General features: G+C 41.9%; 1 protein-coding gene across 4 annotated transcripts in view; it reads right to left on the bottom strand.

The window, feature by feature from the left end:
* GNAT2 (G protein subunit alpha transducin 2) overlaps positions 1–15442 on the bottom strand; it is a 60131-nt gene that overhangs the window by 42867 nt on the left and 1822 nt on the right. Inside the window, exon 1 of one of the 4 annotated variants that reach the window (XM_070745120.1) lies at positions 12355–12516. The exons of 1 other annotated variant lie outside the window; for it this stretch is intronic. In XM_070745120.1, the coding sequence (XP_070601221.1) occupies positions 12355–12499 (145 nt within the window). In that variant the 5' untranslated portion in view covers positions 12500–12516. Of the gene's footprint in view, positions 1–12354; positions 12517–15442 lie in introns of those variants that run through there. 2 more of the 4 variants (XM_070745122.1, XM_070745121.1) reach the window with 2 other exon arrangements.

Below are 15442 nucleotides of genomic sequence, written 5' to 3'. Positions count from 1 at the left end.
AATTCTACTGACCACATATCCTCTTACCTTGTTCCATCGTCCCATCAGTTCCCGCAGATCAGTTTCATTGGCCGAATTCATCCTCTTATCCATAATCTCAAACTGAATATGATCCACCATGTACCGATACCAATTTCATATTGTCCATTTTGTCGCATCCTTCCAGCCTAGGACTATTACCGCCTGAGCGCTTTCTATCACTGCTTCTTTTATTTCTCTAAATTCTCCCATCTCGTTCCTTTTGACTTGTACCCCCATTTAAAGCCCTACATGGCATTGGACCAGATTACCTCCGGAACTGCCTGCTACTGCATGAATCCCAGCGACCGATAAGGTCCCACAGAGTTGGCCTTCTCCGAGTCCCGTCGACTAAACAATGTCATTTGGCGGGCCCCAGGGGAAGAACCTTCTCTGTGGCAGCCCCGGCCCTCTGGAACCAACTCCCCCCGGAGATTAGAACTGCCCCCACCATCCCTGTCTTTCGTAAACTACTCAAGACTCACTTATACCGCCAGCCATGGGGGAGTTGAGATATTCCTTCCCCCTAGGCCATTACAAGTTATGCATGGTATGTTTGTGTGTATGTTTGGTTTTATAATAGGGGTTTTTAGTTGTTTTATTATTGGATTGTTACATGTTGTTTTATCATTGTTGTTAGCCGCCCTGAGTCTACGGAGAGGGGCGGCATACAAATCCAATAAATAATAATAATAATGATAATAATAATAATAATAATAATAATTTATTTCCTTTGTAATTGTCCATCGTATGTTTAATATCCTATTAGTGTCTTCTTGCACTTCTTTCCAAAAGTTCTGCACTACCGGACATTCCCAAAACATATGCATAAACACCCCCTTATCTTGACACTCATGCCAACAAGTGAAGACCATTGTTTATTCCAAGGAGCAAATGCCATATTTTGATTTCTCTTTCCTATTCTCTCTTGTTTTATTGTTTCCTGATTGCTTATTTGACCCCTATGACAATCATTAAGTGTTGTGCCTCATGATTCTTGACAAGTGTATCTTTTTCTTTTATGTACACTGAGAGCATATGCACCAAAGACAAATTCCTTGTGTGTCCAATCACACTTGGCCAATAAAATTCTTATTCTATTCTATTCTTCCTTCTACTCCTACCTATTAAGAAATGTCTACCAGTTTAAATCTCATTCTGAACCTATTGTTTTTTTTAACTCTTGTTTACTAAATAAAAAAGAAAGAGGTGAGCATCGGGGGTCAGATAACTGTAGTATACGAAAAATCTCAGACTTTTGGTTCCCATCCCCAGAGTCATGTGCCATCCAGTCAAGATCAGGTTTTATGGTCTCATGATCATAACAGGGCCATGAAGTCATGGTGCCAAGTTTCGATGCAAAAATGTGTTGTTGTTATTTGTTGGAAGCTTCTGCACAAAACCCAGCACCGGCTACTGTGGAAATTGGCCACCCTTAGGGTATCTCTGCTGTCTTCATTAAGGAGCTCTTGGCAATTTGTAAGAGATTTGGGCATCACCTTGATTGGTATGTATGCCTTTTATGTGATGCTCTTAAATCTGTTTGCTTGAATTAATAATAAAGCTTAAAGTTTCTTTATTCGTGCTCATTGCCTCTGGAGCCAAAAGAACCAATTGCCTGGGCACCTGATCACTACCCTGACACTTGGCTATACAAGCAGTAGCTGAGTTTGTCCTCAGTTGTTGGGTAGAGCTGCTGGCACCTGCCAGCCAAGATTTATAAATTGCTGGATGATGGAGAGAGACGTGGGATATCCAGGGGATATTATGGCAGCCTTATTTACATGTTTTGCATTCAGAATAGGATTTTTATGTAATGTAGATTAATTTACCAAGTGTAAGCAAACAAAAACTATGTAGAATTTCTCAGAGGATCACGGGTATTACTATAAAAGGCTAAACCAGTTAATAAATAATTCAATATCTCAGCACTCAAGGCAGCTCTAATCCCATTGTGGCAATCTGAGATAACTTGATTCAGAGTCCATTTCAACTACAAGCCACAAAATGGGTTTGGGAATATTAATACTTCAATACCAAAGCCTTTAAAATGCGAGCAACAGTTTACCTCATCTGTTATGTTCGTTTAAAAGAAATACAGTGGAACCCCGACATAAGAGCTGCTCTACTTAAGAGCAACTCGAGATAAGAGCTGGGAGGGGAGAGATATTTTTGTTCTACTTACAAGCCCAAATTCGAGATACAAGCGCCAAGGAGCTGTCTCCTGAAGCCAAACGCTAACTTCCGCGTTCGGCTTCAGGAGACAGCTGCGAAGCGGCGCGCGTGTTTTAAAAGGTTGCAGCCGGCCTGGGGGGCTCGGGGGGGTGCTTGCAGCTTTCTTTCTTGCTCTTTTTCTTTCTCTCTTTTACCTTCCCTTCCTCTATTTCTTCTTTTCTTTCTCCTTCCCACCTTCTTCCCTCCCTCCCTCCCTTCACTCATTCCTCTCTTACTCTCCCCTTTCATAAGTTTCCTTGCTTCCTTCCTCTGTTCCTGTCCCTTCCCCCTTTCTTTCTTTCTTTCTTTCTTTCTCTTTTTCTTTCTCTCTTTTACCTTCCCTTCCTCTATTTCTTCTTTTCTTTCTCCTTCCCACCTTCTTCCCTCCCTCCCTCCCTCCCTTCACTCATTCCTCTCTTACTCTCCCCTTTCATAAGTTTCCTTGCTTCCTTCCTCTGTTCCTGTCCCTTCCCTCTTTCCTTCCTTCCTTCCCACCCTCCGTCCATTCATTCACCCATTCCTCTCTTGATCGCTTAAAGCCGGTCCCTGGTGCAAAAAGGGTTGGGGACCTCTGTCCTACAGGATTGGGTGGCAGAGAAGTTGAACATATGTAAATTTAAAAGTTTAAGAAAGTTTACAAGTTAAGTGAAAGAAACTTCATTATTCATTTATATGTACATGTACATTTCTTCATTAAAAACATGTCTTTCTGCATAATTTAGACTAACTTTGTGAGTTTTTTGAGGGCTGGAACCAATTAAAATTATTTACATTAATTCCTATGGGGAAAAGTCATTCGAGATAAGAGCTGCTCGACTTAAGAGCCCAGGTCCGGAACGAATTAAACTCGTATCTCGAGGTACCACTGTAAAGGGAAAATCACTGATTTTCACTAAGACGCGGCTGGGTTTAGATTGCTGCCAAAAATAAACGGTTGTCAAGAAAAAATTCCCGCGTTAAGAAAAAGTATAAATAGGGCAACGGATTTGTTGTATCCTGGAATGGCTACCTTGTAACGCTGTAAATAGTTTGTTCCTCTTTTCCAGCGCTGTCTGAGCCCAAGCAGGAAGTCGCTCCTGATTGGCTCAGACGCGGCCGGCTCTCGCTTTGGCGGGAACCGCAAAAGTATAAAAGAAGCGGTTTCTCCCTGCAGAGCCAGTCGGTACTCGCTGAACTGTCACTTTACCTTGCTGAGCTGTCACTTGTTCTCTGAGCTGAATAAAAGTACCGATTGCTCAAAACCCTGTCTCTGGGTCTACTTCACTGGCGACGAACGAACGGAAGAACTTCGCGTGCAACATGGACAAAATCCAGATCGGCCAGGCTCCAGAACTCTTCGATTCCGAGAAAATGACATGGGACGAGTACATGGCCACCTTCGAGATATTCCTCGAGGCGGCGGGAATGCAGGACGCCGGAGCCGATCGCAGACGGGCTATTTTTCTCAACTACTGCGGCGCAGAGATCCGTAGACTTGCCCAAACTCTCACCGAGCCAGAACAAGCAAGAGCCACAGCGTGGGACGTCCTTCAACAGAAACTAGCGAGCCATTTTAAACCAACCAGACCAGCCATGGTTTACCGGCATCAATTTCACATGATGGCTCAGAGAGAAACCGAGTCAATCAGCCAATTCACAACGCGGCTTCGAACGGTACTTGCTCAATGCAAGTTTCAAGACCCGGAAGCTCGCCTTACCGACGCCTTGGTTTTCGGCATGAAGAGCAACTCGGTGAGAAACAAACTCCTCACCGAAGAAGAGCCGACGCTACAAACCGTAATTAAATTAGCACAAACCGCGGAAGCAGCCGACGCAGCGGCAAGAGAATTAAAGGAGCACGGAAGGCGAGAAATCATTGCCAAAATCAACGCCGAGTCTCCCAGCGCCGAGGGAACAGACGACCTCAGCCAGCCGACTAGAAACGGGGACAACTGCCTCCTCCTGCAAGACCAGCCGAGACATCCTAGAGCTACTCACCCAGCCCCCTGCGCGGGCTGCCGGGGAAATCACCAGCGCCATCGATGCCCCTTCCGAGACGCTACTTGCCACCGTTGCAACCGGAGAGGCCACATCGCCATCGCATGCAGAGCAACGGCACCAGAAGAAACGTTTGCCACACAACAATACCAGCGACCTCAAAACCAACCCCCCCAATCGCGAGAAAGGAGACCGTTCCGCAGCTCGGGTCAAAGGAACTACTCAAGCGCTAACCGCGACTACAATAGAGGTAACTCTAAATTTTCCGTGAATAACACGGCAACCAAAAAGGGGGCTAAAATTGTTATCTCATTGTTACTAAATAACCAGCCTTGCTCAATGGAGCTGGATACGGGCTCGAGATATACCATCATGCCCTGGGAAAAATTTAAACTTTACATGCCTAATGTGTCTAAGGCTGACTTAACTCAAACCTCATTGGTGATCAGAGACTTCCAAGGGGGGGTAATCTCGGTCCTGGGAACAGCAAATGTACCTATTGCCTTTAAGAATGTGAAATGTACCCTTCCCATGCTTATTGTGACGGGGGCCAAACACTCCCTGCTGGGTCTAGCGTGGATGGAACCGTTGGGGATCGAAATTTCGGGTGTGTGTAATGTAAACTGTGATAATATGCCTAACTTTGTGAAAGAGTTCCCTGAAGTGTTCAGCCCCACCTTGGGATTGTATAAGGGACCCCCTATATCTTTCTCTATCGACCCCAAGGTCCCACCGGTCAGACTGAAACCTCGCAGGGTTCCCCTTCCGCTTCTCCCCAAGCTGGACATGCAGCTGGACAAACTCATTAGTCAAGGTATTTTGGTCCCTGTGGAACAGGGGCCATGGGAAACTCCCATAGTGACACCATTGAAGCCAGATGGCTCTTTAAGAGTTTGCGCTGATTACAAATCAACCTTGAATAAGGCACTCCAACACCACCCCTACCCCATCCCGGTCGTGCAACAACTCTTACACTCCCTGGGGGAGGGAAAAAGGTTCGCAAAGATCGACCTGGCCCAGGCTTACCAGCAGCTTCCGGTCGATGAACAAACAGCAAACGCCCAAACGATTGTAACACACAGGGGGGCTTTCAAATGCACGAGGTTACAGTTTGGGGTAAGCATAGCCCCAGGAATATTCCAGAGCATCATGGAACGCCTATTGTCAGGGGTAAATGGGGCAATTCCATATTTTGATGACATCTTAATTGCAGGGGAAAACCAGGGACAAGTGAACAAAAGAATAAGGGAAGTACTTAAGAGGCTACAGGACAAAGGGTTACGAATCAAGCCTGATAAATGTGTCTGGGGAACTGACAGTGTTGAATTCCTTGGGTATAAGATAGATAAGGAAGGTATCCACCCCACAACAGAGAAGCTGAGAGCAATTAGAGAAGCCCCAGAGCCACAAGATAAGAATGAGTTGCAGGCATTTTTGGGCCTCCTTAATTTTTATTCCGTTTTTTTAAAGCAGAAGGCAACAGTAGCAGAGCCTCTCCATCGTTTACTCCAGAAGGAAGCCCGCTGGACATGGGGGAAAACTGAACGTGAAGCTTTTTCTCAAATAAAAAATTTAATAACTTCTAAAAGTGTAGTAGTCCAATATAGTGCTTCACTACCCATTAGGCTCACGTGCGACGCTTCGCCGTACGGCATAGGAGGAGTCTTAGCTCACGTTCTACCGAATAAGACAGAGGCCCCAATAGCATTCTTTTCAAGAACCATGACCAGCACAGAGAGGAATTATAGCCAGTTAGACAAGGAGGCTCTAGCATTAGTGGCAGGGGTAAAGAAGTTTCACAATTACATTTTTGGGAGAAGCTTTGAGCTAGTCACTGACCACAAACCCCTACTAGGCCTGCTAGCCCCCAACAAGCCCACTCCACCTTTTATGTCTCCAAGACTAATCAGATGGGCCCTTTTCCTCTCAGGGTATCAGTATGAGCTCACCCACAAGGGGGGGAAGGAAATCAATCATGCAGACGGCCTCAGCAGATGCCCCATAGCAGACTTGGTAGAAGACCCTGTTCCTGCCACAGATGTGCTAATGATAGAACTCGAGGAAAACCCACTAACCACAGCAAAAGAGGTAGCTGCACACACGCAGCAAGACCAAATCCTTAAACAAGTGGTGAACTGTGTTCTAAAGGGATGGCAAAATGATATTGTTAAACCTGAATTGTGTGATTTTAAGAACAAAAGGCTTGAATTATCATATGTAAAAGGTTGTTTGCTGTGGGGGGATAGAGTGATCATCCCCAAACGCCTAAGGGAAAAGGTACTCAAAATGTTACACGTGGGCCATCCTGGGATTGTCAGGATGAAGAGCCTAGCAAGGGGGCATTTATGGTGGCCAGGGCTTGATGCTGATATTGAAAGTTGGGTTTCAAAGTGTGACCCGTGCCAAGAGTCTAGGCCCAGTCCCCCCAAAACAACTCCGGCTGAGTGGGAACAGCCTGCTGGCCCTTGGTCTAGGATCCACATTGATTTTGCTGGCCCAGTGGGGTCTCAGTACTTCCTAATAGTGGTTGATGCTTTCTCCAAATGGTTGGAAATAATAGCAATGAACAACATAACCACAAGTGCCACTATCAAGGTATTGAGCAGACTGTTTGCATCCCATGGTTGCCCTGATCTATTAGTGTCTGACAATGGACCACAACTAACAGCCAGGCAATTCGAATTATTCCTAGATGGCCTAGGGGTCAGACATGCCCTCATCTCGCCTTACTCGCCCTGGGCTAACGGGTTGGCAGAACGTTACGTAAGGGTGGCAAAGGAGGCATTGCACAGGTCAGGCCCTGGAGATGTGCAACAGAACTTGGACCAATTCTTATTAACCCAGCACATTACCCCTAACTCGCACACACATGTAAGCCCTGCAGAGTTATTGATGGGGAGAAAGTTGAGGTCACCATTAGACAGGTTAAACCCAAGGTTCTGTGTGAATAATAACCAAATGTGCATGAAACCAGAAAGAGAAATGTATTTGGGTCAAAATGTATATGTAAAATGCTTTGATGGAAATGTAAACTGGATGAAGGGAATTATTGTTAAGCAAAACGCACCCAAGACTTATATTGTTAAACTGGAGGATGGTCGTTTGTGGAAACGACACATAGACCACATTCGGAAACGAACTGAAAACCAATTGCAACAACCCGCTGACTCGGACTCTCCCCCTTCAACAGACTTTTGTACATTGCCCGAACTAAGAAACACGCAAAGAGACTTATCGGGCCAGGGGGAACCATCCAGCGACGCCGAGCCATCCTCGTCCTCCGAGGCCTTCGTTGGGCCCGCCAGGCCAAGTCCGCCGCACCGGGAGAGCAGCGGCGAGCCATCCTCCACAGTCAGTGGCGAAGGAGAAAATGGACTGCGCAGGTCAGCGCGAGAGCCTCGAAGGCCTCACCGATTGGACGACTTCGTCACGTGGCTTTCTTGATGGATGAGTCCAACTATGAGGGGAGGGGTGTTGTATCCTGGAATGGCTACCTTGTAACGCTGTAAATAGTTTGTTCCTCTTTTCCAGCGCTGTCTGAGCCCAAGCAGGAAGTCGCTCCTGATTGGCTCAGACGCGGCCGGCTCTCGCTTTGGCGGGAACCGCAAAAGTATAAAAGAAGCGGTTTCTCCCTGCAGAGCCAGTCGGTACTCGCTGAACTGTCACTTTACCTTGCTGAGCTGTCACTTGTTCTCTGAGCTGAATAAAAGTACCGATTGCTCAAAACCCTGTCTCTGGGTCTACTTCAGGATTAGCCATTGCCCTTGTTGGGAGTTGATTGTTGGAGAGAACTAGTCTACGTTATGTCTTCCAAAATAAATGAGTAAATCCAGAAGCAGTCTCCGGTGTAGTGATTTAACAGTGGCGACGAGGAGGTCGAACTCCCGCTGAACAACCATGAGCTCGGTCATGGCTCAACCACCGGCTTTCTACAACCCGGACACAGAACCAGATTGCTAAAGACAGAAATAAGGCAGCAAATGTGAACTGGAAGAATGTGTTAAGCTATGAGATACATGGTATGAATTAATAATCAGAGAGAAAGCAGAATGAGTGATGGTCAGATTCATAACAGAATTATTTGTGTCATTGTGTAAGTAATACAGTATTCTCTCTTGGCAAAAATAGAGGTGACTCATCTCTGCAAAACTGTCCCCTACCTACTATGCAAAAACACTGGATTAAAGGTTGAGTAATGTTGTCAGGTGAGGGATCTAGAATAGCATTGCTTGGCTGTGTGGTGGCCTATAAAACAAAGTTTTCCAAATAAGGCTACTTCTGTGATACAGTTTCAAGCATGTGAGTTGTATCCAAGATTCTCTTCCGCCCAGTCCCTTCCTGGGCAACCAATGTTTCCCTATTTTAAAAAAACAATAGATAAATATCCCAGTTACTATAAATATATCAATATGGGCTTCTGTGGCTTCTTCTTTCACTATGGAGGTATCGTGCCATCATGCTTTCAAAAGGGCTACAAGAGGGCGTATCTGACATTCTCTATGCTCAGCTTTCTAAAAATACTCCATTCTCTGGCCAAGGATTAAAGCGATTTTGCAAAGCAATTGCCCAGAATATATTTTTAATCCTTACAATGAAACTTGACAGCTCATGGAGCTTCCCTAGCAGCTACTGATTTCGGTAATGCTTCCATCATGGACTAAGGACAGAATTGAGGGAGGGAAGTGAATGGGGAACAATCTGGAGCAACAACAATTTCACAAATAAAAGAACAGCGATGTGAACAATAAGAGAGTCCATATGCCTTCCGAAAAGCCGTAAAGACCTGGCTTTTCTGGCAGGCCTGGGGTTGCTGACCCAATAGCACGCCATCAAGATCTGACCAGGAAAGATGTGCATGGGCTTCTTGGCTGTTTGGGGTGTTCATCATGGGTTTTAAATTGTTTTGTACTATTTTTTATTGGATTTTATATTGTATTTTATGTCTATTAATCTGTGAGCTGTCCTGAGTCCTCTGGGAGTAGGGCGGCATATAAACCAAATAGATAGATAGATGATAGATAGATAGATAAATAAATAAATAGATAGAAGATAGATAGATAGATAGATAGATAGATAGAAAGAAAGAAAGAAAGAAAGATAGAGAGATAGAAAGATAGATAGAAAGAAGTTAGAAAGATAGATAGATAGAAAGAAGATAGATAGATAGATAGATAGAAAAATAGATAGAAAGATAGAGAGAAGTTAGAAAGATAGATAGATAAAAGATAGATAGATAGATAATAGATAGAAAGAAGATAAAAAGATAGAAAAAGATAGAAAGATAGGTAGGTAGATAGATAGATAGGTAGGTAGATAGGTAGGTAGGTAGATAGAAAGATAGAAGATAGAAAAAAGATAGATAGATAGGTAGGTAGGTAGGTAGGTAGATAGATAGATAGATAGATAGAAAGAAAAATAGAAAGATAGAAAGATAGATAGAAGATAGATAGATAGATAGATAGATAGATAGATAGATAGATAGATAGAAAGAAGATAGCTAGAAAGATAGCTAGATAGCTAGATAAAGTAAATAAATAACCTTTGAAAAATAACCTCCAGAAGACTCATTGGAAGTTGCAATTGGTTAAATGTGGCCTATAAATATAAAAAGTCAAAAACATTTAACTTTCTCAGTAAAAATTGCAAGCATTTTTAAGAACAAGCCTGCGTTGAACACAAATTCTGCACTGAACACAACTATAAAGTCTTCAATAGAACTCAGGTTCAACTGAAGAGTTTTACTTCACGCTGCACAGTATTGGTGATCAATGGAATGTTTATTGATAAGCTACAAGTATCTTTGGCAGGCCTAAAGCAGATGGCAGCCTCTTAGGATGCTAAGCAAGGTCTCATCCTGTTAAATGCTTAAAGATTACTAGAAAATATTAGAGCCATAGCAAAATTTGGAAATAAAAATATCCAGGAGGACGAGATAAGCCCCTTCTATACTGTTGCTGAGAACACTGTCCAGAAATCATGGAAACGTCCTGATTGTGATCTTCTAGGATACAGATGTAATAAAAGTAATTACTATCCTATACTTTCCCCATTTCAGACCAATTTTCCAACCTTACTATTGCAATAAATCCTGATATATGTGAATATTGCCATCAGGGCAGTGATGGGCTACCAACATTTTTACTACCACAGTGTGGGCGTGGCTTATGTATTTTATTTCAATATTTTTCAATGCAAATTGGGTGCTCTGGGGTGGAGCTCCAAATTTTGCTACTGGAACTGCGTTCCTGACCATTCCCGTAGGAGCCTATCACTGCATCAGGGAGTGGAGATCAGGATCTGATTGGGATTAAACAAAACTGAGTCCTTCGGGATTGGGCGGCATAGAAGTCAAATAAATAAATAAGTAAGTAAGTAAGTAAGTAAATAAATAAATAAATCTACAGTGCTTTATCTTTTCATTCAACCTTGTAAGACAAAAATAAGCAGTTAGAATATCAGCCAAACCTTATCAAAGTAAACAAGCACTTTAACTTTTTAGCTTCAACATGACTAGTTCTTTTGCTTCAAGATCGCTAGCGAACAATTTTCCACTTCCCAACTGATAGCCTAGCACACTCTAAAGTAAAAAAAAAAATCACATTTTGTCTGGACCTGTTTCAAATGCCTCAAAAACTTTCTAAGCAATTTTTAACACAATATGATGTATATGATTTAATTTGGATACATTCCTAACACATATATGAGCACAGCCTGTTATTTGTAATCTGAGTCTCTTGTTGTTGTTTTTTTTGGTTTTGCATGTATTTACCACTCTAGGTCTAAGAAAAGAGCTTATATAAGTCATTGGCAGTGTACCATCCACTCTCAGGTTGAAGAGATAATAGGTGACAGGCTCTTTAATTCTTTGGCAGGTAAATCTTTGATCTTCTTATCCCAGCTATATGGTCATCCTCTTCAGCAGGACTTTTATCCAGGGCATGCCCTCAATTGCTTCAGTGAATCTTGTCCCAGTCTCATCAGAACTCTATTAATTGCTTGGTCCATTTAAGGTTTACAAGCCAACCTTTATTTTGGATGTAAACCAACAATTCAGTATTTGATCTTCAATAGCCATTAGCACTGCCTATTTAAATTTTGCTAGGGTAGCTCTTCAACTGTCAGCCAGCATCTGCATTACTCAGGTTCTTCCCCCCCACAATCCTCTCTGATCTTAATGTGGACCCCGGGACATTTCTAAGCCTTCCTATTTTCAGAACGTATCAGCGAGCAAAGCACAATGCTGGAAGAAAAGAGTTTGAGTCCTCCCACTCTAGAATTCACAAGCTGAAGGAGTCCGTGACTAATCAGCAGCTAACCATGGCTAATGTTTGGCTTGTCAAAGTTACTATCTTTGGGTTGGGCTGAATTTGGTATCAGCTGGATGCAATGACTGAGTTTATAGATCCACATAAACAACATTTTCAAATCACAATTTTAAAGCCAGGATCTGAGGACTATCTATGGTCATGAACTGCATTCATTTTTTTTGAATGGTGTAATGGGATAATATGTCAAAAAAAAAATCATACAGCAATAGCAATATTATATACCATTTCACAGTGCTTTACAGCCCTCTCTAAGCAGTTTACAGAGAGTAAGCAGTCGGTGATCAGCAGAAATAGCTTGCAGTACTGCACTCTAACCACTACACCACCGAGGCTCCAAGGCTTTACTATGACATAGTAAAGCTGGCCAATGAACATTATCAAGTAAAGTAAACAAACTTCCAGCAGACGTGGTTGGTAAATCCACAGTAACTGAATTTAAACATGCCTGGGATAAACAAATATCCATCCTAAGATAAAATACAGAAAATGGTATAAGAGCAGACTAGATGGATCAAGAGGTCTTTTTCAGTATTCTATGTTTCTATGTTAAGTTCATCCTGATATTAAAGTAAAGGACAAGGTAAGTTTTCTTCCCTAAAGGTCAGGTTGCTTTTTAAAATGCAGGTAAAAAGTCTTGTAAGAAGACCAAAACGTCAAAGAGCCTTATTTAGACCCCTTCCATTGTGGATTTAGTCTTGGTCATAATATCAAGACTGCTTTGGTTTCGCTTGTTGATGATCAATGGACAGTACAGTATGGAGGTTGTATGTTAATTTGAGTCCTCCTTGATTTCTCAGTGGGGTGGGGATGGACTTACCCAGAAAATGGAAGTTTCTATTTTTGGTTTGAGGAAATGTCTCCTCAGACTTGGCATGCAGTTTGGAGTTCCTTTTCATGGTTTCATGGTTCCTGTTGAAAAGCTGTTGGCAGCTGCAGCCATGAAGTCCTTTGCAAAACTCCATCTGATCACCAGTATTTCCTGTTCCTGCACCTGGTGGAAACCACTGTTCTTTGTTAGTCATCACACCTCTCAGTGGACTACAGCAATGCACTCTACTTGGGGCTGCCTTTGAAGACCACCCAGAAAGAAATACCTTTGCAATTCTTTAATATTAAAATGAGAAGAGATCTGGGCATAACTACAAAGTACAATCTATTCCAACTTCATCCCCACAAGCTTTGCTTGGTTACATATGTAGTTTAAGTTTTAAGTTTTATTAGATTTGTATGCCGCCCCTCTCCGAAGACTCGGGGCGGCTCACAACAACAGCAATACAATATACAAAGTGCAAATCCAATATAAGTTCAAAGCAATTTAAAACTCATAAATATTAAAAAAACAATCATTACTACACAATCACACCATTCTCATATATTACAGTCAGAAAAAGGTGGTGCTGGGGGGACAAGATAGTTATTTCCCCCATGCCTGGCAACATAGATAGGTCTTCAACATCTTGCGGAAGGTGGGAAGAGTAGGGGCAATTAGAATCTCCGGGGGGAGTTGATTCCAGAGGGCTGGGGCCGCCACAGAAAAGGCTCTTCCCCTGGGTCCTGCCAAACGGCATTGTTTAGTCGACGGGACCCGGAGAAGGCCAACTCTGTGGGACCTGATTGGCCACTAGGATTCGTGTGGCAGAAGGCGGTCCTGGAGGTATTCTGGTCTGATGCCATGTAGGGCTTTATAGGTCATTACCAGCACTTTGAATTGTGACCGGAAACTGATCGGCAACCAGTGCAGGCCACGGAGTGTTGCCGAAACGTGGGCAGATCTTGGAAGCCCCACGATAGCTCTCGCGGCTGCATTCTGCACGATCTGAAGTTTCCGAACACTCTTCAAAGGTAGCCCCATGTAGTACTATATAGCTATTTCCACAGGGCAGTTGTAGAATGGAAACACCACCACCCCCAACCAGGAACCAAAGGTTAATCCTGATAAGATCATCAATCCTATGAGTTGGAAAACTACTGATGTGGCTCGAACTAAACAAGCAATCTCTGAATTATTGCCAAGATAATATTTATACAGGGCTGCTTCCTGATTAAAAATAAAATGAATAATTTATTGCCATCAGGATCCAACAACTATTCTTTCTCAGTTGCTGTGCAACATCTTAACATTAATTTACATTTTTAAACCAGCCATAATGTATTTGCAGTGCCATTTCACTGCAGCTAATTATTCTAAGGACCACTTTTCGTCATTCTTCTGGTGTGATGTAGGTTTTTTGGCTCAAAGGTCATTCTCCTATGTCTTAAATGTACTGGGCCTTCAAAGACATCACAGTGATCTTATCCTCACTCCTATCCCACTGATTTGTATTTAGGATTGAAAAGAAAGGGTTTCTTTCTTTCTTTCTTTCTTTCTTTCTTTCTTTCTTTCTTTCATATACAATATAGCAGGTATTGGTATATGCATGTTTTACTTGTTTGTTTTATTTCTGGTTGTGACCACCGAGTGTCCCTTGGGAGTTAGGCGGCATACAAATGGAATAAATAAAATAATATTGGAAAAATAATAACCATTAGTTATAGTTATAGATAAAACATAGAACACAGTTATACATAAAATTTATACATGTACAGAAGTGGATAGGCTGTCCATAGAGATCAAGGGATTAAACAACTAAGAATATTATGAACCTTGGAACAAGTGGTATAATTGGATGGAGAATAAAATAAAAACAATGTGACATAATATGAAGGATCGTATGAAAAATGAAAATATGCAAATGTAATAAACAATATATGTAAATATATTGTAAATATAAACAACAATAGTAGATTATAGAACTGACATAATATAAGACATCGTGCATTGATCGTGTGATGTTTTTTAAAATGAAGAAACGAATAAATAAAGCATTAAAAAAAATAAAAAATACAGATTGAGGGCAGTAGGACAGGGAGGCAAAGCACGCTAGTGCACTCCTTACGCGTCTTCTTTCTCCAAACTTTTATGCACATCTTAACCCTGCTGTTCTGTTTAAGAAAAGTAACAAATCTTCTGTTCCCGGGTCACCCTGACCCGGACCGAAAACTCTTCATTTGCAGTGCTTATGTTTGGTCTTTTTGAAAGCTTTTTTCACTTGGAAAGTAGTCTGAACATTTCTGCACACAATGATATGAAAATTGAAATGAAAAAAGTAAATCTTATTGGTTTATTTTGCGGATATAATGCACGCCCCCCCCATTTTTGTGAAATTTTTTTCAATTTATGGATAGTTTTGCTTGCAAAATGCATTCTATTTTACTAAAGTTGGTATGGGATTGGTAGCTTGAACATTTCTGAACATAATGATATGAAAATTGAACTTGAAAAATTGATGCATATTGGTTTATTTTGTTGATGAAATGCATGCCCCCCCGTTTTTTTTAAATAGTCTTCACTTTATGGATAGTTTTGCTAGCAAAATACATTCTATTTTACTAAAGTTTGTGTGGGATTGGTAGCTTGAACATTTCTGAACATAATGATATGAAAATTGAACTGGAAAAATTGATGCATATTGGTTTATTTTGCACATAAATGTATGCCTCCCCCCGTGTTCAATTATTTCAATTTATATAAAAATTATGCTGTTAATTTCAAACTTACATACTTTTTTTTAGTAAAATGGATTTGTTTCATAAAATTAGTCCTCTGGCTACAATGTGGTTGATTTTCAAAAGGATATTCCAAATATTTCTAGACAAATATGTATAAACAGTGACAATAATGGCACATAGCAAGGCCGGGGGTGGGGGGTGGCCTTTTTGTGGCAAAAATAAACCAATAAGAACCATTTTTTTCAGTTCATTTATATTTTTCTTATATTCAGAAATGTTCAATTTAGTATATCAAACCTTTTGGGGGGAAATTCCTTAGGGATTTGTAGCCTTAAAAAAATAGAAATTGACACGGA

The sequence above is a fragment of the Erythrolamprus reginae genome, chromosome 3 (assembly GCF_031021105.1).
Source record: "Erythrolamprus reginae isolate rEryReg1 chromosome 3, rEryReg1.hap1, whole genome shotgun sequence".
Lineage (NCBI taxonomy): Eukaryota > Metazoa > Chordata > Lepidosauria > Squamata > Dipsadidae > Erythrolamprus > Erythrolamprus reginae.
Note: the sequence above shows the minus strand (reverse complement) of the source record. Positions and strands in the feature narration are given on the sequence as shown.